We start from the raw sequence: 16,836 nt of genomic DNA, 5'->3' as shown, positions 1-16,836 counted from the left end.
CCAAGTATTTTCCTATTTCAGTTGGATTACATCAAGAATCAGCTCTAAGCTCATATCTTTTTGCTTTAGTTATGGATGTTTTTACTAGACATTTGTAGGAGCATGTACCATAGTGTATGCTTTTTACTAGCAATATTCTTGTTGAAAGACTAGAGAGTGAGTTGAAGATAAATTTGAATTATGGAGGTCAACTTGAGAGTAAAGGTTTTCGTTTGAGTAGATCTAAAACAAAATATATGGAGTATAATTTTCGTAGTAATAGATCTAATAGGGGGATTGTGACTTTGGATGATCAAGTTGTTAATAAGAGTACATATTTTAAATATATTCGATCTATTGTCTAGAGTAATTGTGAAATGGATGGGATATTATTAGTAGAGTTCAAGTTGGATGGCTGAAGTGGAGAAATGCATCAGGCCTGTTAGGTGATAGAAAAGTATCCCTTAAACTTAAGAGAAAATTCTATAAGATGGTGGTAAGACTTGCAATGCTTTATGGCACAGAATGTTGGTTATTAAAAGAGAAACATACAATTAAGTGTTGCAAAGATGAGGATGCTCAGGTGGATGAGTTGCTTTACTCTTAGAGGTAGAATGTAAAACAAATTTCCTTTGATGGTTTGGTCACATCAAATTTCGACCTTCTAATGACCTAGTTAAGAGAGTAGTTGTATTAGATTTTACCTATATTAAGAGAGATAGAGGTAGACCTAAAAAGGCTTTGTTAGAAAATATTAGAAATGACATTTTTTTTTATTAGATTTAAATAAGAATTTGACTCTTAACATAACACAATAAAGAAACAAGCTACATGTAGTCGACCCCACATAGTGGGATAAAGGTTTGATGTTGTTGTGTATCCCTGTCTTTTTTAAATATAGGTTATACCAATGGGTGGTTGATTTCCCTAAATGCTAGTCATAATATATATATATATATATATTTGCATTTGTCTCACAGATAATCGATGCTCCACAATCCTTGGGCTTTCCTATGCTACTATTTAATTGTGGGAATGGTAAGTACACAAAAGAAATAGCAACTACTATACGCACAACATGATAATGTATACATGATGAAAATAAAGGGCACTATGAACAACAGGAGTAATCATTAAAAATCAGTCAAAACATTTTACATATTTAACTTTGACATTCATTTGATGATAAAGCTTTTCCAACCCAATATTGGTTATGTAAATTGCATAAACCTATAGTTGTCATTCAAAAATAGTAAAAATAGTGTAGAAGAGTGAAATCATGGAGCATTTGAGGGTTATTTTTATACTTGGATCACAAGTAGCTCAATAGGAGTCGGATGATATTGAGGCATAGGTTATAAGATGGCATAGGAGGAGGTTGTGAGAGTTAAGATGACATTTCTTTGTTATCGATTATCAAAATAACTAGGGCAATTTCATATGTAATCACGTGCCAAACCGAATGCTACATTTCTAAAAGCAGGCAATGGGGAATTGGGGAAAATTCTTAAGTTGACAAATTTTCATTTGGACAAAAAAAAAAAAATTGTGAAAGAACCTAAAAACCAAAGAGCCAAACATCCTTGCTGCGCAACAATAAAAAAGCAATCCTAAAGAAATGTTTGAAATGGAGAAATGCCTTAGAAGTAGTATATTATATGAGAATATCATTGAGAACTGAAGGTAAGTTTTCTATGGTTGCAATCAATTAGGTTTATGCTATATTAGATATGAGTGTTGGACAGCAAATAAGTTATTTACTGTCAGGCTTAGTATGTACTCAATTAGATTTAAAATATATATGTTGCAGAACTAAAAATTATTGAGCGAGAATTATTTATATTAGTGATTTTGTGCCGGTTTAGAAGTATAACATATTGAAAATAAGGCAATGGAATTACACTTGGGGAGCTCGAGTATGTACAACTCAAGGTAGATAAATGTAATTAATGTGAAAGATCATCAAAATAAACAAAGGTATACTAAGCAAAATATGGCTAGAAGTTGGGTAGAAAGACATGCACAAATCAGAATAAACCTCATCTAGCGGTTAATAGCAATGCACACTAGACGAGGCTTCGGAAAGTCTATCCTAAATAGTTCGATAAGATTAATAATGATGATAATAATTTTAATGTCTTTTTTTATTATTATTATGTTGTGATTATCAGTATGTCTTGGAATTCCTTTCTTAAATTTGTGTTTGTTAAATTTATTTGGCAGTGTGGCTCACTTCTTAGAGTCTCAAGGCATGCTAGAGGATGCTTTAGAAGTGGCCACAAATCCTAATTATCGTTTTGATTTATCAATTCAGTTGGGAAAGTTAGAGGTTGCAAAGGTATGTCTTTAATGAAGTTGAATAGAGGATAATTCGTTTGGAATTTATTTTAGAGGACATGTCTGCATCAGATTCTCCTTCTAAGGCACTTGGTTATGCAGGCAATTGCAGTTGAATCACAAAGTGAGTCCAAGTGGAAACAGCTTGGAGAATTAGCCATGTCTACCGGAAAGGTATCCTGCATATTTTAAAATTTTTGGACATTTCATCTTTTCATTTTTATTGCTTTTATCAAGATACCTTTGCCGATCTGCCTTAATATTTGTTTGTTTTTTGCTGGCTTTAAGTAGATAAACATCAACTTCTATGAAATATATTTTGATAGAACAAGCATGTTGATGTAGGACTAAATGCATATGCTGATGTTTTGCTTTTGAAATTATGTCTTTGAAAGAGCAAGAGCAATTAGTCAACTTTCTTGATTTAAATGGTGATTGAAAACAATAAAGCAATGATTTAGATCCGGCAATAGTTTATGGAACAAAGATTTAGAACACAAAATAACCAATCAAATCAGATTTTGCTTAATGTGGGGTTTTCGAAAGAAATCCCTTAATTACCATTTAGAATAATCACTACTTAAGATCCCTAACTCTCACTATTTATAACTGGTTAAGCGAAGAAAGCTTGCATGATCGTTGTAATGCCACAATTGAGAATGACTTGGAAGGAATGTGATTCGAGAGAGAGTTCACCTTGATCAGGAGTTGGAAGAAATTTGCGATTGAATAGGAGGTTGTCGTTGATCGATAGCGGTTGCAAGGGAGAAGAGGATTCTTTCCACGTACTCTTCAACGGAGTGGTCGTTCTCAAAGTCGATGCTGAAGAACGGAGACCGAAGGATGTCAATCAACCCTTTAGAATTATGTTGGAAGATCATAATGAACATTATAATGAGATATATTATAAATTATTCTAAAAAGGTGAAGTAGATTTAGCTCTAAAGAAGATTCATAAAAAGAAGGATTTAGTTTCACTTGGGATACCTATTGTGATCTAGAAAGTTGCGTGGATTTTGTAGTTATTTGGTTAATTTTTTTTTTATAAACTTTTGAATATTGAATGGATGCGAAATAATATGGGATGAAACATTTTGGTCTAAATATTTAAGGGCAAAGATCGTGTTGAAGATTGTGTTGAAGATTGTGCAGACAATAAAGGAATCAGTTATGAGTCATATGATGAAACTATGATAGAGATAATGAAACATAGGCTTGTTAAAAATTACTTCTATTTTATAGAACAATTTTGATTTCATGCGAGGAATATCTCTTATGGACCATGGTAGTAAATTTTGTGTTGAGGTAATTAATAACAAATTATAGAGAGTAAATAAATGATATTTATATAATATTTATTAATCTTGAGAGGGCATATGGTCAAATACCACAAGAAATAATTTGGTGCACATTATGGTGCCTATTAGCAGAGTAGATAAAATTAGTGTTAGAGGATTAGAAAGAAAAAGTGGTAGACTTAAGGTTACCTGGGACAAAAGTTGAGCAAAATGATTTGGGAATAATAAGCTTTAACTCGGACAACAATTACGTGGAATGAATGGAAAATGAGGATTTATAAAGCTTGCACCAAATAGTTTGGATAAAACTAATGATATTGATGAAGCTTTTTTTTAATGCAGTTAGAGATGGCTGAGGATTGTTTATCAAATGCTATGGATTTCAGCGGCTTATTACTTCTTTATTCTTCTCTTGGAGACGCTGAAGGAATTAGAAAACTTGCAAGTCTCGCTAAAGAGCAAGGGAAGAACAATGTTGCCTTCATATGTTTATTTATGCTTGGTAAATTGGAGGACTGTATTCAATTGTTGGTAGAGAGGTAGTTCTCTATATAGTATATGCATTTGCGTTTACTCTTGTACATGCTCGATAGCTTTATAAAAAGAAAAAATCTTTTCAACTTTTCTCTCTGTGATTTTGCAATTTCTTGGCAGTAACCGTATACCTGAAGCTGCACTGATGGCGCGGTCCTATCTTCCAAGCAAAGTCTCCGAGATTGTGGCAATATGGAAAAGTGAACTCAATAAGGTTTGCTAATGTTTATTGTTTTATCAGATATTAAAATTTGAAAACTTCTAGTTACTTTGTCTACGTCTAGCTATTTGAATTACGCCAGTTGAAAAATTTTCTCATCTTTTCCTAGATTACCTGAAATAATTCTTTTCATAGGTTTCTTATGTTCCAGAACCTTTCATAATTTGTTGTTACTTCCTATATTATGCAGGTCAACCCCAAAGCTGCAGAGTCATTGGCAGATCCTGAGGAGTATCCAAACTTATTTGAGAATTGGCAGATTGCTCTTGCAGTTGAGTCTAGCCTTGCCAGTAAAAGGTGCCTTCTCCTTGATTCTCGAAATTAAGTTCTCATGTTCAAAGCTCTGAACTTTTTGTGATGATGCTGGAAGATGGTACCATTTATAAGATTCTATTGGCGATTGTGGTTACATCTTACTTGATTGGTGGGTTTATAGATGTAAAGAATTTTGAGGGCTGGATACTTTCTCATTCTCATTAAAATTGTATGGCAGATTCTACTTAAGATTAGGAGAAAATGGAAGACTTTTCACATTTTTTTTTCTTTTATTGTAATAACTTCTGGTTGAAGCATAATATTAAGTTAAGTGTTGCAGCGATGAGGATGCCCAGGTGGATGAGTGGCTTTACTCTTAGAGACAGGATACGAAATGAGCATATACGTGAAAAGGTTGGAGTAGCTCCAGTGGTAGATAAGATTAGAGAGAGTCGCATTAGATAGTTTGGTCACATAAAATGTCGGCCTTCTGATGACTCGGTTAGGATAGTAGATGTTTTAGATTTAACCTATGTTAAGAAAGGTAGAGGTAGACCTAAAAAGACTTGGTTAGAAAATATTAAAAATGACATTTCTTTATTAGATCTAAATGAGAATTTGACGTTTAATCGGACACAATGGAGAAAAAGGATTCATGTAGCCGACCCCACGTAGTGGGATAAAGGCTTAATGTGTTGTTGTTGTTGATCGTAATAACTTCTGGTAATTTCTTCTTATTTTTAGAATTAATATTCCTATTTCCTTAGTATTATTCCACTTGTACCAGCTTGGCATAACGTTGTTAGTAAACTTTGTTCTGCGTCAACGCTTGCCTATACATGGATACGTCTGGCATTTTATTTTGCAATTATTTCTGTTTTTACTATTTGCTTTTGGGAAAAAGTTCAAATTATTGGTCATTAAAACTTAAGCTTCATTTGGAAATTCAGTTCAGCACATATTATTGTTGGCGCATTTTTTTTGAATGTATTGTGATTAAAACAGGGGTGGATATCCTCCTGCGGAAGAGTATTTAAATCATGCTGAGGAGACAAATATTAATCTAGTGGAGGCTTTCAAAAACACTCAAGTTGATGAAGAAGGGTTGCTAGGTGAATACGGAGACTCGGATTATGCGGTATGTGTGCATTAAAACAGTGATTGTTGATTACTGCTATGTGCAATTTGTCCTTACTACCATGTATATCTTTTTATTTAAGGTCCTTTGAAAGCATTGAAAGAAGTACTGGGCTTTTTATGGATCTTTTTATTTTAAAACTAACCAACTGGGTTGCTGACGTGACAATGAGCAGGAGATACTAACTTTTCTTGTGGTGTTTTTCTTGTGCTGTTGGCTGTTTGAGGGTAGAAGACCGAAAGATATTTGAGTGTTGTTAATGCTATAGCTTGTGTAATGAAATTTAAATGTAGGTTTATTTTACCATTTTAAAATTGTGAATTTACATACCTCGTTTTCTCTTGTTACGCTACTGATGCCCAACTTTTCATGCTTTCAATTCCATTTTTCATTTCGTAACATAACAGTTTTTTAACTTCAATAGATGTTTTTTAAATTAATTTATATCTCATTGTATTTTTGAGATTTATGTTTCAGCATGCACAATTTGATATTCTTTAACTTCTACAAAGCTACATTTTTTCAATTTGATAGAGCTTCTATCCTTTTTATAGGTATTTAATTTGGTTGGACAGTCGCTGCATTGAAACAGCTATAGCTTAGGAATATTGATGTACCCATTTTCTGAAGTCAATTTCGTGGAAGCAACTGAATTCTTAATCATAGAGTTCTTTTCGTTTTATATTTGCACATAAGATTACTTTCTCTTTTTTATTAAATCTTTATTGTGTATGTCGATTGCTTTCTGGTGCATAAGCACTCTAATATTTGACAGCCTTCGTCAATTTTTTGTATGTGCAACGCCTTAAAGTCAACTCAGGATCCAATTTTGTGTTCTCCAGAACTTTTTTTTTCGCGTTCTACCATGGTATTGAAAAAATTTTCAAGTGTTGGGTTAAGAAAATTTATTGTACTGTATACAATTTCCATGGCGCTCTTGTTGGAAATATAGGTGGTATGCAATTGATTTTTACATAATACCTCATCGTTTTGATGAGCCAATTGAGGGATGGGGAGGCCTGGATACTGTTTCTGGCATCTCGAATAATCAATTCATATAATACAGTTTCGAGGGAGGTAGATGTGTTATCAGCACTTGTTTGATTGCGTCATTTATCTGGGAAAGATTAAAAAATACATTCATCTTCATTCATATGGTAAAATTAAAATTTCGCATTTGAAACTAAAGAAGTTCAAACTTTATGTTAAAAGTGTGCGTGGATTTCCTGTAGAGATGAATCATTTGTATTTGAACTTGTTCTCCATTAATGTTTCTGCATTTCAGAAATTTTGGTAGTTCGATTTTGAGATTATTTATTGATGAAGAAACATGCAGGGAAGGGTAGAGAATAAAGAGCGTGCAGAACAGGAACAGGAAGTTGAAGCAGATGATTCTACCAATGGTGCTGTCCTAGTCCATCTGAATGATGATGAGGAAGACGGGGGTACAAATAACAAAGGAATCCCAGCAGTGTAAATGCAATTTTTGGGCAAATGTAGAGACAGTTTTTTTAACTGAGTAATTAGTTGCTATATTCTTTATTTTAGAATATTATCATTTTTTTGGCTTGTTTGCTACTGCTATACATATTTGTATTAGTAACCAGTTTGTAAAGTCGAATTAGTGCATTTGTGAAATGAGTAAATTAAAACTGCATCCATATCATCTAATTCAAATTCATGGTTTCAGGTATTAAGGATTAGATTTTAGCCAATCTTTCTTATATTTTGGCTTCCAAAAGTTGGTACCTTAGACTATTATTGAAATAATATATGGTTTTCAACATTAGATGCTGTAACTAACATTAAATGCTCTCACTGACATTGTCTTTTTAATTATGGCAGCTCTCACTCCAATTAAGTAAAACGACCACCCAGGATGTCCAGTTTCAAACATTCTGCCAGTATAGATCCAAGGTGACTAATACCTTCTGTTATTTCATCCGTTATCTTTTGTTGAGGCCTGTATTCTCAACTTGCATGCCTTAAATTAAGTTTTTTTGTAATATTATCTTTTGATCTCTAGATGGCGTGTTGCACTACTAGGAATTAATGAGGTCCTATGATGCACCGACATTTCTCCTCAAGGAGGCGTGCAGTGTCCAACACCGTGTCCGACACGACACTCACCCGATACTCCTCCGACACGTGTCGGACACGTCGAAAACGTGTCCGATTAAAAAATTTAAATACAAATTGGACACTCGTGTCCGACACGCTTATCTTAAATATTTTATGAATTTTTTTAAATATAATTTCTTGTAATTGGCGGGATTTAAACTAAATTTCTTATTTCCTATCCACAACACCATATCAACGTCCGCACTTAATACCAATCATCGAATATTCTCATTTTCATTTCTTTTTGGCAGTGAAGGTATTTTCATCTCCTCTCTCGGTGACTGATAAACGGCATCGACGTCTTACTATCAACATACTAATAATAATCATTTTAAGCACAAATTCTAGTTAAATGACTTATTATTTTCAAATTATTTTTAAAATTATACTTATTTAATTTTTATACACTATTTTTTAAATATAAAAACTATAATACCGTGTCCAACCCGTGTCCGTGTTCTATATTTTCAATAACTGACGTGTCCCGTGTCGTGTCGTGTCGTATCCGTGTCGCCGTGTTCGTGTCTGTGCATCATAGATGAGGTCATGTTTAGTCTCAAAACCTTTATATTTGCTTTGAGTTAGTGCACCATACGAATAATCAATCAAAATTTATGATAGACTAATCTCAAAGTAAATTTGTCAGCTTAGTAACCATTTTAACCAAAATTTGATCCAGATATGCTGACGCAATTTTTTTTAATTAATTAAGTAATTACATAGCCTATCTTTGAGTGCCAAATGCCTTTTTAGTTTTGGAGTGACAGTGTTATTATTATTATTATTATTTTTCTTCAGTTTATAGTGGTGCATTATTCTTATTATTTTTCCAGTGAGCTCTTGGCCTGTGTAATTCGCTTTAATTGTCGTGAAAATATGTTTTTTTTTTGCTTGGATCATCCTAAGCCTGCTTGGCTACTCACCCAATCCATCTCTGTTCTTGTTGGCTCCCAGAATCTACTTAAGCTGCATATTTGGTTCACAATATTTGAATATCCTCCTTTGCCAAACATTCTTTTTATATAACTAAGCATTTTAATTACATTGCAAGAACCAGCTGTCACCAACTTCCTTTGCTGGAATGATTTGCATAACTTATTCCTTCAAAGTAATGGTGCTAATGGAATGCTGATGAGTTCATAGCACCGGAAAATTTTTCTTATAAAACCAAAAGATGCTTGACAATTTATGAAAGGTGGTTTGTAGCCGTTGGATTTGCTTTGCGATTCACTTAACTTTAAGATGTTCTGCTGCATAACACAAATCTCGAAGCATATTCGAGGGCTTTGAACAACCTTTCATAACTTTTTTTTTCTGATCTGGAGTTTTATTTATTTTTTCCTTGGTAGGCCGGTTGCTTTAATTCAAACTAGTAGAAATATATATAGGGTTCTAGTTCCTTATTCTCGTTGCTTTATAGCTGGCACACGGTTTTTGGTGACTATGGTGGTTGAGAAATGAGATGTTCTCCCATAGAAAAGGTCTGATTGCATGCTTCCTTTAGGCCTTATGGTTGTCTTTGTTATCTTTGTATAATTATTTATCATTATCAAATGATTAGTTGTAGGTTTTATTTGGGACGGTTTTTTTATTGCTTCTTAAAGCATTTTTTTAGTACAAAATTTTTAATTTTTTATTAGAAAGTTGCTTCAATAAATAGTAAAAAAACCGTCCCAAATAAAGCCTAAGTCCATAATTTCGCAGATCTCTTGCGGTCACCCTTTTTTTTCAATCTTTAACAATAGACTTGCAACAAGATCACTGGTGTATTGATGAAATTTATCCAGTTAAGTTTCTTGAGAGAAATTTTTGTGATAGATACATATAGCAAATAAAGAATTTGTACACAGCTGTGTATAAATTTTTGATTTACTGCCTACATGTTCAAAATCTATATGCATATACTTATTTCCTTAAAATTTTATTTTGGACATTTTTCTTATTACTTTCTAAAAAAAGTTTTTTAGTAAAAAAAAAATTCTTTTGTTTGGAGGATAATGATATTTTAACTTTACTTCTTCCTATGTCTTGCACTTTATCCTCCAAACAAGTTGGTATGGCTCTTCGCCAGTCCTTACCATTAAAGATAATCACTTTACAAAGCTCATCTTGGCCTGTTGGTTGAGAGCTTAGGCTTTCAACTAAGAGGTTTTGGGTTCGAGTCTTTGTGTATGCGTTGTGTGTGTGAGTTTGCCTTAAATGACCTAAATATCTAAAAAAAAAATTGATAATCACTTTGAAAACATTGCTGCCAAACACTAAACTTAGCAAAATTGAATGAAAGAGAAGATTTGGTGATAGATGTTTGACATACTTCTTGCATACTCTTAAGTAGAAAGGAGAGGCAAAAAGTGGGGGGCAAAAAGGAGTGGTGGTGGTCTCTTTAGTTTGAATTTGAAATAGGAGAGCCCTAAAGAACATAAAAAGGGGAAGAAATTGAAAAAAAAAAAAAGTTATTACATGCAATTCCCACCTAATCTCTATTATCGTTATTATTTGTTGATTTCATACCACAATTAATTGTATTCCTGATTAGATTGATTGCTAATGGGTAGAGTTGAGCTATAAATGGGCTAATTAATGGTCATTAGCTGGCTTATTTATTATAAAAGAAAAGATTATTTTAATTTATATAGTTATTGTAGGGAAATTATTAAAAAAGAAAGTTTAGGGGAAGTAAGAAAATAAATATTTTTAATAATTCTGCATATATATAATTGCAATGTACTTTTTTTTTTTTTTTGCGTATATAGCATCCTCATTTTAAAGCTAAATAAAAAATATCACTAATATTAATCTATTCAAAATAGAATAATTATAATATATTTTGATATGATTTAATTATTATAGTGTTATATAAGTAAATATTAAAGTTTATGTTAGATTTGTGAATGTATAAGAATTCAAAAGCATTTATGGAAATCCTCTTAATATTTCTGAAATTATCCAAGTCACAAGTTGGTTGACAAACAAGTTAAATTTGCTTTGAACTTTGTTTTTTAATTAATCCAAATTAAGCTTCGTTTGGAATGGTTTTTTTCCTACCTCATAAAGTTAATGTATATAAAGTAATTTTTAAAACTGTAGTAGAAAGCAGCTTCTTAATATAAAAATGTTTTAAAAGTTAAAAAAAATAGTGGCCGAATAGGAATTACGAAAAAAGTTTATATCAAATGAAGTTTTGGATGGTTTTCTTATTGATTTTTAAAATAATTTTTTTTTGATATATTTTTTTTAAACTAAAATTTTATGAGAATTTTTTCTAATCATATATATATATATATATATATATAAAAATATAGCAGTTCTAATTTTTCAAAAAGAAAAAATATTATCTTGCTCTTAATAATTTAAAAAAAAAACTTTCATACAAAAAATTCTACAGTAGCATTCATGGACAGCTATTAAAGTTTTTTAATAATTAAAGTTTCCAATGATCAATCATTTATTATAGCTAAGATCCACTAAACAAAACAATAACAGCTCACTGAACCAACTCCTTGATCTAATTTTTATTAGTTCGACTTTTTTTTCTCATATTATTTGTCTTTTTATTATTTTATGCTATCCCACACAGACATGCATCAGACTAACTCTCTGTGAAATTAAAAGCTTCAAATGATGCTCTGTTTATTTATTTAATTTGATAGATTCCCCACTCTTCTTTTTACATTACAGGAGTAGTCGCCCTCCACGAACTCAGCAGGTAATAGCTGGCAAAGAACTCTTCTACTACTCTTTTATTACCAGACCAGAACCAGAACCAGTGGATCCCATCTCAGCTCATTCTGCCGACGATTGTATTTCAAAATCACAGTAAGCACTAACAAATTATTGGAGAAATCGTCTGGAGATCAATCAGAATGCGTCACGTCAACGCTTCGCTCAGTACCGTGGCTCGATTTTGCTCGGTACCGCTGCTACCACGGCTCGGTACTGTTGATGTGACGCATTATAGTTTATCTCCGAACAACGTTCTGCGTTTGACCTCTACATAAAATAATTTCTCAAATTATTGACATTCTCATCTTGCTCTTTTCTTCTACCAATCCCATAGATTGTTTTACATATCTATATTAAAAAAAAAATCTGATATATAAATTATATGTTAAGGGTTTGAGATTAAGTGAAAAATTAGTTTATGAATGCAAAGAGAACTGGTAACTTTTTTATAATTATTATTATTATTGTGATGATTATTTTATCATTAGAAGTATTTATTAGGACAAATGGAGATTAATGGAGTAGTTTTTGTCCTAATGATTGCCATTATGTGGGTACCCACTCCCATTTTTGTATTATTCCCATCATTAGCGTGGTCCTTTGAACAGTATTGTTTATTCCTTTTTTTTTTAATATATATTTTGTTTTGGTTTTGTAAATATAAGATCAAAGATCATAGTCAAATGATGCACTTTCTTTTTGGTTTTCATTTTGTTTTTCTATTTGCGATGAAAGGGGTATTTTTAATTGAAATGAATAGCCGCATACCTTTTTTTTATATAATTTAAACGAAATATTTTTGACTTTATATTTGGGCATGATATATTTAAGAAATATTTTGCTGAGTCAAGAAGATTGGGACTGCTAAAACTTGCCGCAAAGGCACCATCACAGCTATGTTTGATATTGAAATATATTAGAGATGCGAGTGAGATAAGCTGGCTCGATCTCTACTTGTTAACGAGCTCGCGAGTCGAGTTTATCAATTTTTCAATTCGAGCAGAATTTCGAGCTTGTTCGATTATCGAGCTCGAGTTCAAACCGCGGAATGTCGACTCGATTATTCGTCGAGCGGCTCGGAAACAAGGGGCAGGCTGAGATGCGGAACGGTAGGGGTCGGACTCGAATCCTTACATGCGGTAGGTTGAAGTCGGAACGACGGGCCGGTCAAGGGGTAAACCGAAGCGTAAGCGCGTTCCGTGTGCGAACGACGGAATGAGCGACACCTGCTTGTGAATTGTGAAATGGAACGCTCGACGAGCCGCTCGTCGAGTTCATTATCATCGGCAAGTTGAGCTTCAGCTTGACTTTTGGGCTCAACTCGAGTTTAAGCTCGAGATTTGGCTCACGAGTCAAGCTCCACTCGACTCATTTGCACCCCTAAAACGTATATATGAGCGAAAACAAAATAAAAGTTTAGTTGTAAGTGTTTAATTCATTATATGCTACACTTGATTTGATCCTCTCCGCTATTATTCAATGTGTGTTGATTGGTTCAACTTAAGCGTACAAACATACAATCAATCAACTGTTATTTATTGCATGCATCTTATCATCTTCATAGCATCCTGTCCCCTTACAATTATTGAATTTATTAGGGTTTTGGTGTGACTTTGAACACTGTAGATTCTCCTAAAATTTTTCTATCTCTCAAACAATTTTAACATTTCATTGACCAATTGTATTAAAATAACAATAGCTCTAGCAAAAATATCTTAGTTCATCCTCTTGAAAACAAGAAGGAATAGCTATGGCTAAAAACAAGCTTTAAGCATAATTTAATTTAGTAAAAATCATTTCTAGTCCTAATTTGGATTACTTAGGCTTATAATAGCTAGATTTTTTTCTTTTAGAAACATGAGTATTTATCCGCTGCCACTCTAAAGGGAGCGCTTGGCGGCATAACTAATCCCTCGGCCGAACCTAGCGAGGTCACCCACGGGATCGGGCTAACACTTATTTTGCCCCACTAAAGAGGCGATGCCGTAGTAGAGGGGATTGGGGACATCCGATAAGATTGAAATGATACATAAAAGATTAGCATTTTTTAGCGGAAGGATGACATGCGTAATAGCTAGAGATTAATCCACCAATATTTTGTCATGTTGTGTGGAGCCCACACACATTAAGAGAAGTTATTACTCTTGGCTTGGGTTGGAGAGGTTATTAGGATGTATAGTTAATAACTAATGAAAAACAAGTGGTCCTTATAATAGTTAATCTTAGTATCTTAAGCACTAATTAATCTATTTATAGTCTATAGTTTTGTCTTATTTTTAAACTCTTTCATTAGGAGCTTCAACTAATCATAAAAACCACCTAGTCATTGAATAAATAATGGGGGATTTACATACATACCACTTTATTTTATGCTATTTACATATCTAATACCTAAAATTTTAATATTATATATTTATCACCCATATAACAAATATATGTGCATGAAATGAAGTATTAAAGTTTATTGGGTGGTATGGGTGATAAGAATGAAATATAAGAGTGATATATGTGATATTAAAATTTTATATGCGTTGTAAGAATATAATATTAAAATTTTAGGTGTTAGATATATAAATAGTATGAAATAATGTGGTATGTACGTAAAATAAATAAATCTTAAAATTTATCTCTTTTTTTTAAAGGTGGTGGTCATATTTTATATTTTCTGATTTTTTTTTTCAAATTCTAAGGAGAAAAACAATATCTTATAATCACATTTATAAGGGTGGTATACATAAGAAAGTTTTTGTCCAATACTAAAAAAAATCTCATAATAACTCTCAAAAAATCTATTTTTTACATAATATCTATTCCCAATTAATTTTACAAAAAAAAATATATTTTTCTCAAATTAAATCTTATCTGATTTTTTGCTTTAAAATTAGCCACAAACCGATGAAAGAAGCTTCTAAAATAAAATTTCTATCCATCACAAAATCTTTAGTAGAAAAAAAAAATCATAATCTCCACCAATGAAGCTACAGATAGAGTTGTCCTATTTTCTTCATTAATTATATAAATATATAAATATCTATATATGTTGAGCATCAACATTTCATCTCATTCATTTAATATGTCACAAGCAACAGTTATGGCTCACACCAAACACCAAAATCCTTGCAATTAAATAAATATTATTTAAAATACTAATATGGTCTTCTATGTCTTCCCTAATGTTTTATTTATTGCAATTTGCTTTGAATTTAATAATCATTTATAATTTATAATAATTAATAATTATTTTATTATACACTGTGCGTTGTGATTATAATGGTAGATATTTTGGTCCCCTATGCACATATGGACCATACCTCTCAATGGAAGGTATTGAATTATTGGCCTAACATAATATTTTCTCATCATAAAATTTATTGAATGAAAAAAAAAAGTCAAATAAATGGTATACTTTGATTCAAGAGTTTTTTTTTTTATGAGAAGAAATTTTTTGTCAATAGAATTACTCTTAAAAATTATTAATAAATATTTAAATAAATATTATTATACTATAAAACATTCATATTGTTTCTTTATAATAATTCTACAAATTTTTTTGGTACAAATAAATTATATTGAATGAATTAACTAATTCAATTTTTAATTGTTATATGAGAAATAGCTAGAAAAAACAAAATGGATTTGAAAATTAGTACTTTATTTTCACAATTTAAAAGTACCCCTCAAAATTAAGGGAAAATTCTATAAGATTGTGGTGAGACCGATAATGCTTTATGGTGAAGCATAATACTAATTAAGTGTTGCAGAGATGAGGATGCTCAGGTTACTCTTAGAGATATGATACGAAATGAGCATATTCATGAAAATATTGGAGTAGCTCTAGTGGAAGATAAGATTAGATAGAGCCGTCTTAGATGGTTTGGTCGCATAAAACGGCGGCTTTCCGATGACCCGATTAGGAAAGTAGAGGCATTAGATTTGACTTATTTTAAAAAAGATAGAGGTAGACAGATCTAAAAAGGCTTGGTTAAAGATTATTAGAAATGATCTTTCCTTATTAAATTTAAGCTAAAATTTGACTTATAATATGACACAATGGAGAAAAAAGATTCATGCAGCTGATACCACCTTGTGGGACAAAGGCTTGTTGTTGTTGTTATTGTTGTTGTGGCATATTATATTTAGGGCAGATACATGTTTTATAAAGTTGGTTGTAAAGTTTTTATAGAGAAATTTATTTAGTTACTCTGAAATTTTTTACAACAGACTTTTTTTTTTAAATAATAAAAATAAAATTATCATTATTATCTAAGAAAAAAAGCAGATAGAAAATTATCTCAAATAGAATCTTAATTAAAACAGAAAATAAAATTTAGGCTTCATAAATATATTATAAAAATTATAAAAAATCACAAATCAGATATTAAAAAAATGTTTTATGATAATAGCCGATAAGTATTGTCTCATTTTTTTATTCCCTGATGGCGAATTGACGATGAAGAACGCCGGCCAGTCAATAAATAGGATCCAAAAAAAAAAACAATAAAAAGGGAAGGCCGATCGAATGAGAACCATTGGATCGTTATCGTCATGTTTACAGCCGTCCGATGCGCCGCGCTGTAACAGTTAGGATGTACGAGATTAGGGTGGAGCAACACGAAGGGCTACATGTCAAAAAGTGATGACGTGTCATTTCCTTTTTCATTTTCACGGACGCGGTGTGGCTAGGCGCCGACGGTTCAGCCGCACGGGACGTGACGGGCGGGTCCCACTCACATGGCTTCTCCAATACCAACTCTCTGCTAATGTGTGGGCCCTACCTCTTCCACGTGTCTTCCTTCACCCATACGCTCATCGTTGGATCGTTTTAATTTTGGTGATCCGTGATATTAATCATATATTTCTAAAACATTTTTTATTTTGTTTCTGATTTTCATAATTAAAAATTTATGAGCAAAGCCCTCTGTATTGAACTAAAGGAAAAGGTTATTTAAAAGATTGATTAGTGTAAAAGAAGTAGAGCTGAAGGGAAAAAAATAAAGACAGCTCAACACTATAAAAAAAAAAATTCAAAAAAAGATAAATAAAATATTGGGTTATCAGATGACGTTCGGAGACTAATGAGAGGGTGCATCACGTTATTTTTTTCTCTACATCACTGCTATGTATCGTTCGGTACCAGGCGGCATCGCGCGCTCTTATTCGCCTCTGGATGGTTCGGTTTCCGCACATAATAATTTCTCATGGGTTGCTCCAATAACAACAACCCCCAAAAA

General features: G+C 32.2%; 1 protein-coding gene across 6 annotated transcripts in view; it reads left to right on the top strand.

The window, feature by feature from the left end:
* The window catches only part of LOC110107091 (coatomer subunit beta'-1), a 50,373-nt gene extending 38,470 nt beyond the window's left edge, over positions 1–11,903 (top strand). Inside the window, exons 18-26 of one of the 6 annotated variants that reach the window (XM_020837240.2) lie at positions 2,203–2,317; positions 2,419–2,490; positions 3,957–4,153; positions 4,269–4,362; positions 4,559–4,665; positions 5,629–5,761; positions 7,098–7,234; positions 7,607–7,678; positions 11,561–11,903. In XM_020837240.2, the coding sequence (XP_020692899.1) occupies positions 2,203–2,317; positions 2,419–2,490; positions 3,957–4,153; positions 4,269–4,362; positions 4,559–4,665; positions 5,629–5,761; positions 7,098–7,234; positions 7,607–7,622 (871 nt within the window). In that variant the 3' untranslated portion in view covers positions 7,623–7,678; positions 11,561–11,903. Of the gene's footprint in view, positions 1–2,202; positions 2,318–2,418; positions 2,491–3,956; positions 4,154–4,268; positions 4,363–4,558; positions 4,666–5,628; positions 5,762–7,087; positions 7,472–7,606; positions 7,679–7,787; positions 7,941–11,560 lie in introns of those variants that run through there. The other 5 variants (XM_028699828.1, XM_020837239.2, XM_028699829.1 and 2 more) reach the window with 5 other exon arrangements.
* Positions 11,904–16,836: the final 4,933 nt, after the last annotated feature.

The sequence above is a fragment of the Dendrobium catenatum genome, unplaced genomic scaffold (genome assembly GCF_001605985.2).
Source record: "Dendrobium catenatum unplaced genomic scaffold, ASM160598v2 fragScaff_scaffold_1398, whole genome shotgun sequence".
NCBI classification, from domain to species: domain Eukaryota; kingdom Viridiplantae; phylum Streptophyta; class Magnoliopsida; order Asparagales; family Orchidaceae; genus Dendrobium; species Dendrobium catenatum.
This window is presented reverse-complemented; position numbering and strand designations above follow the sequence as displayed.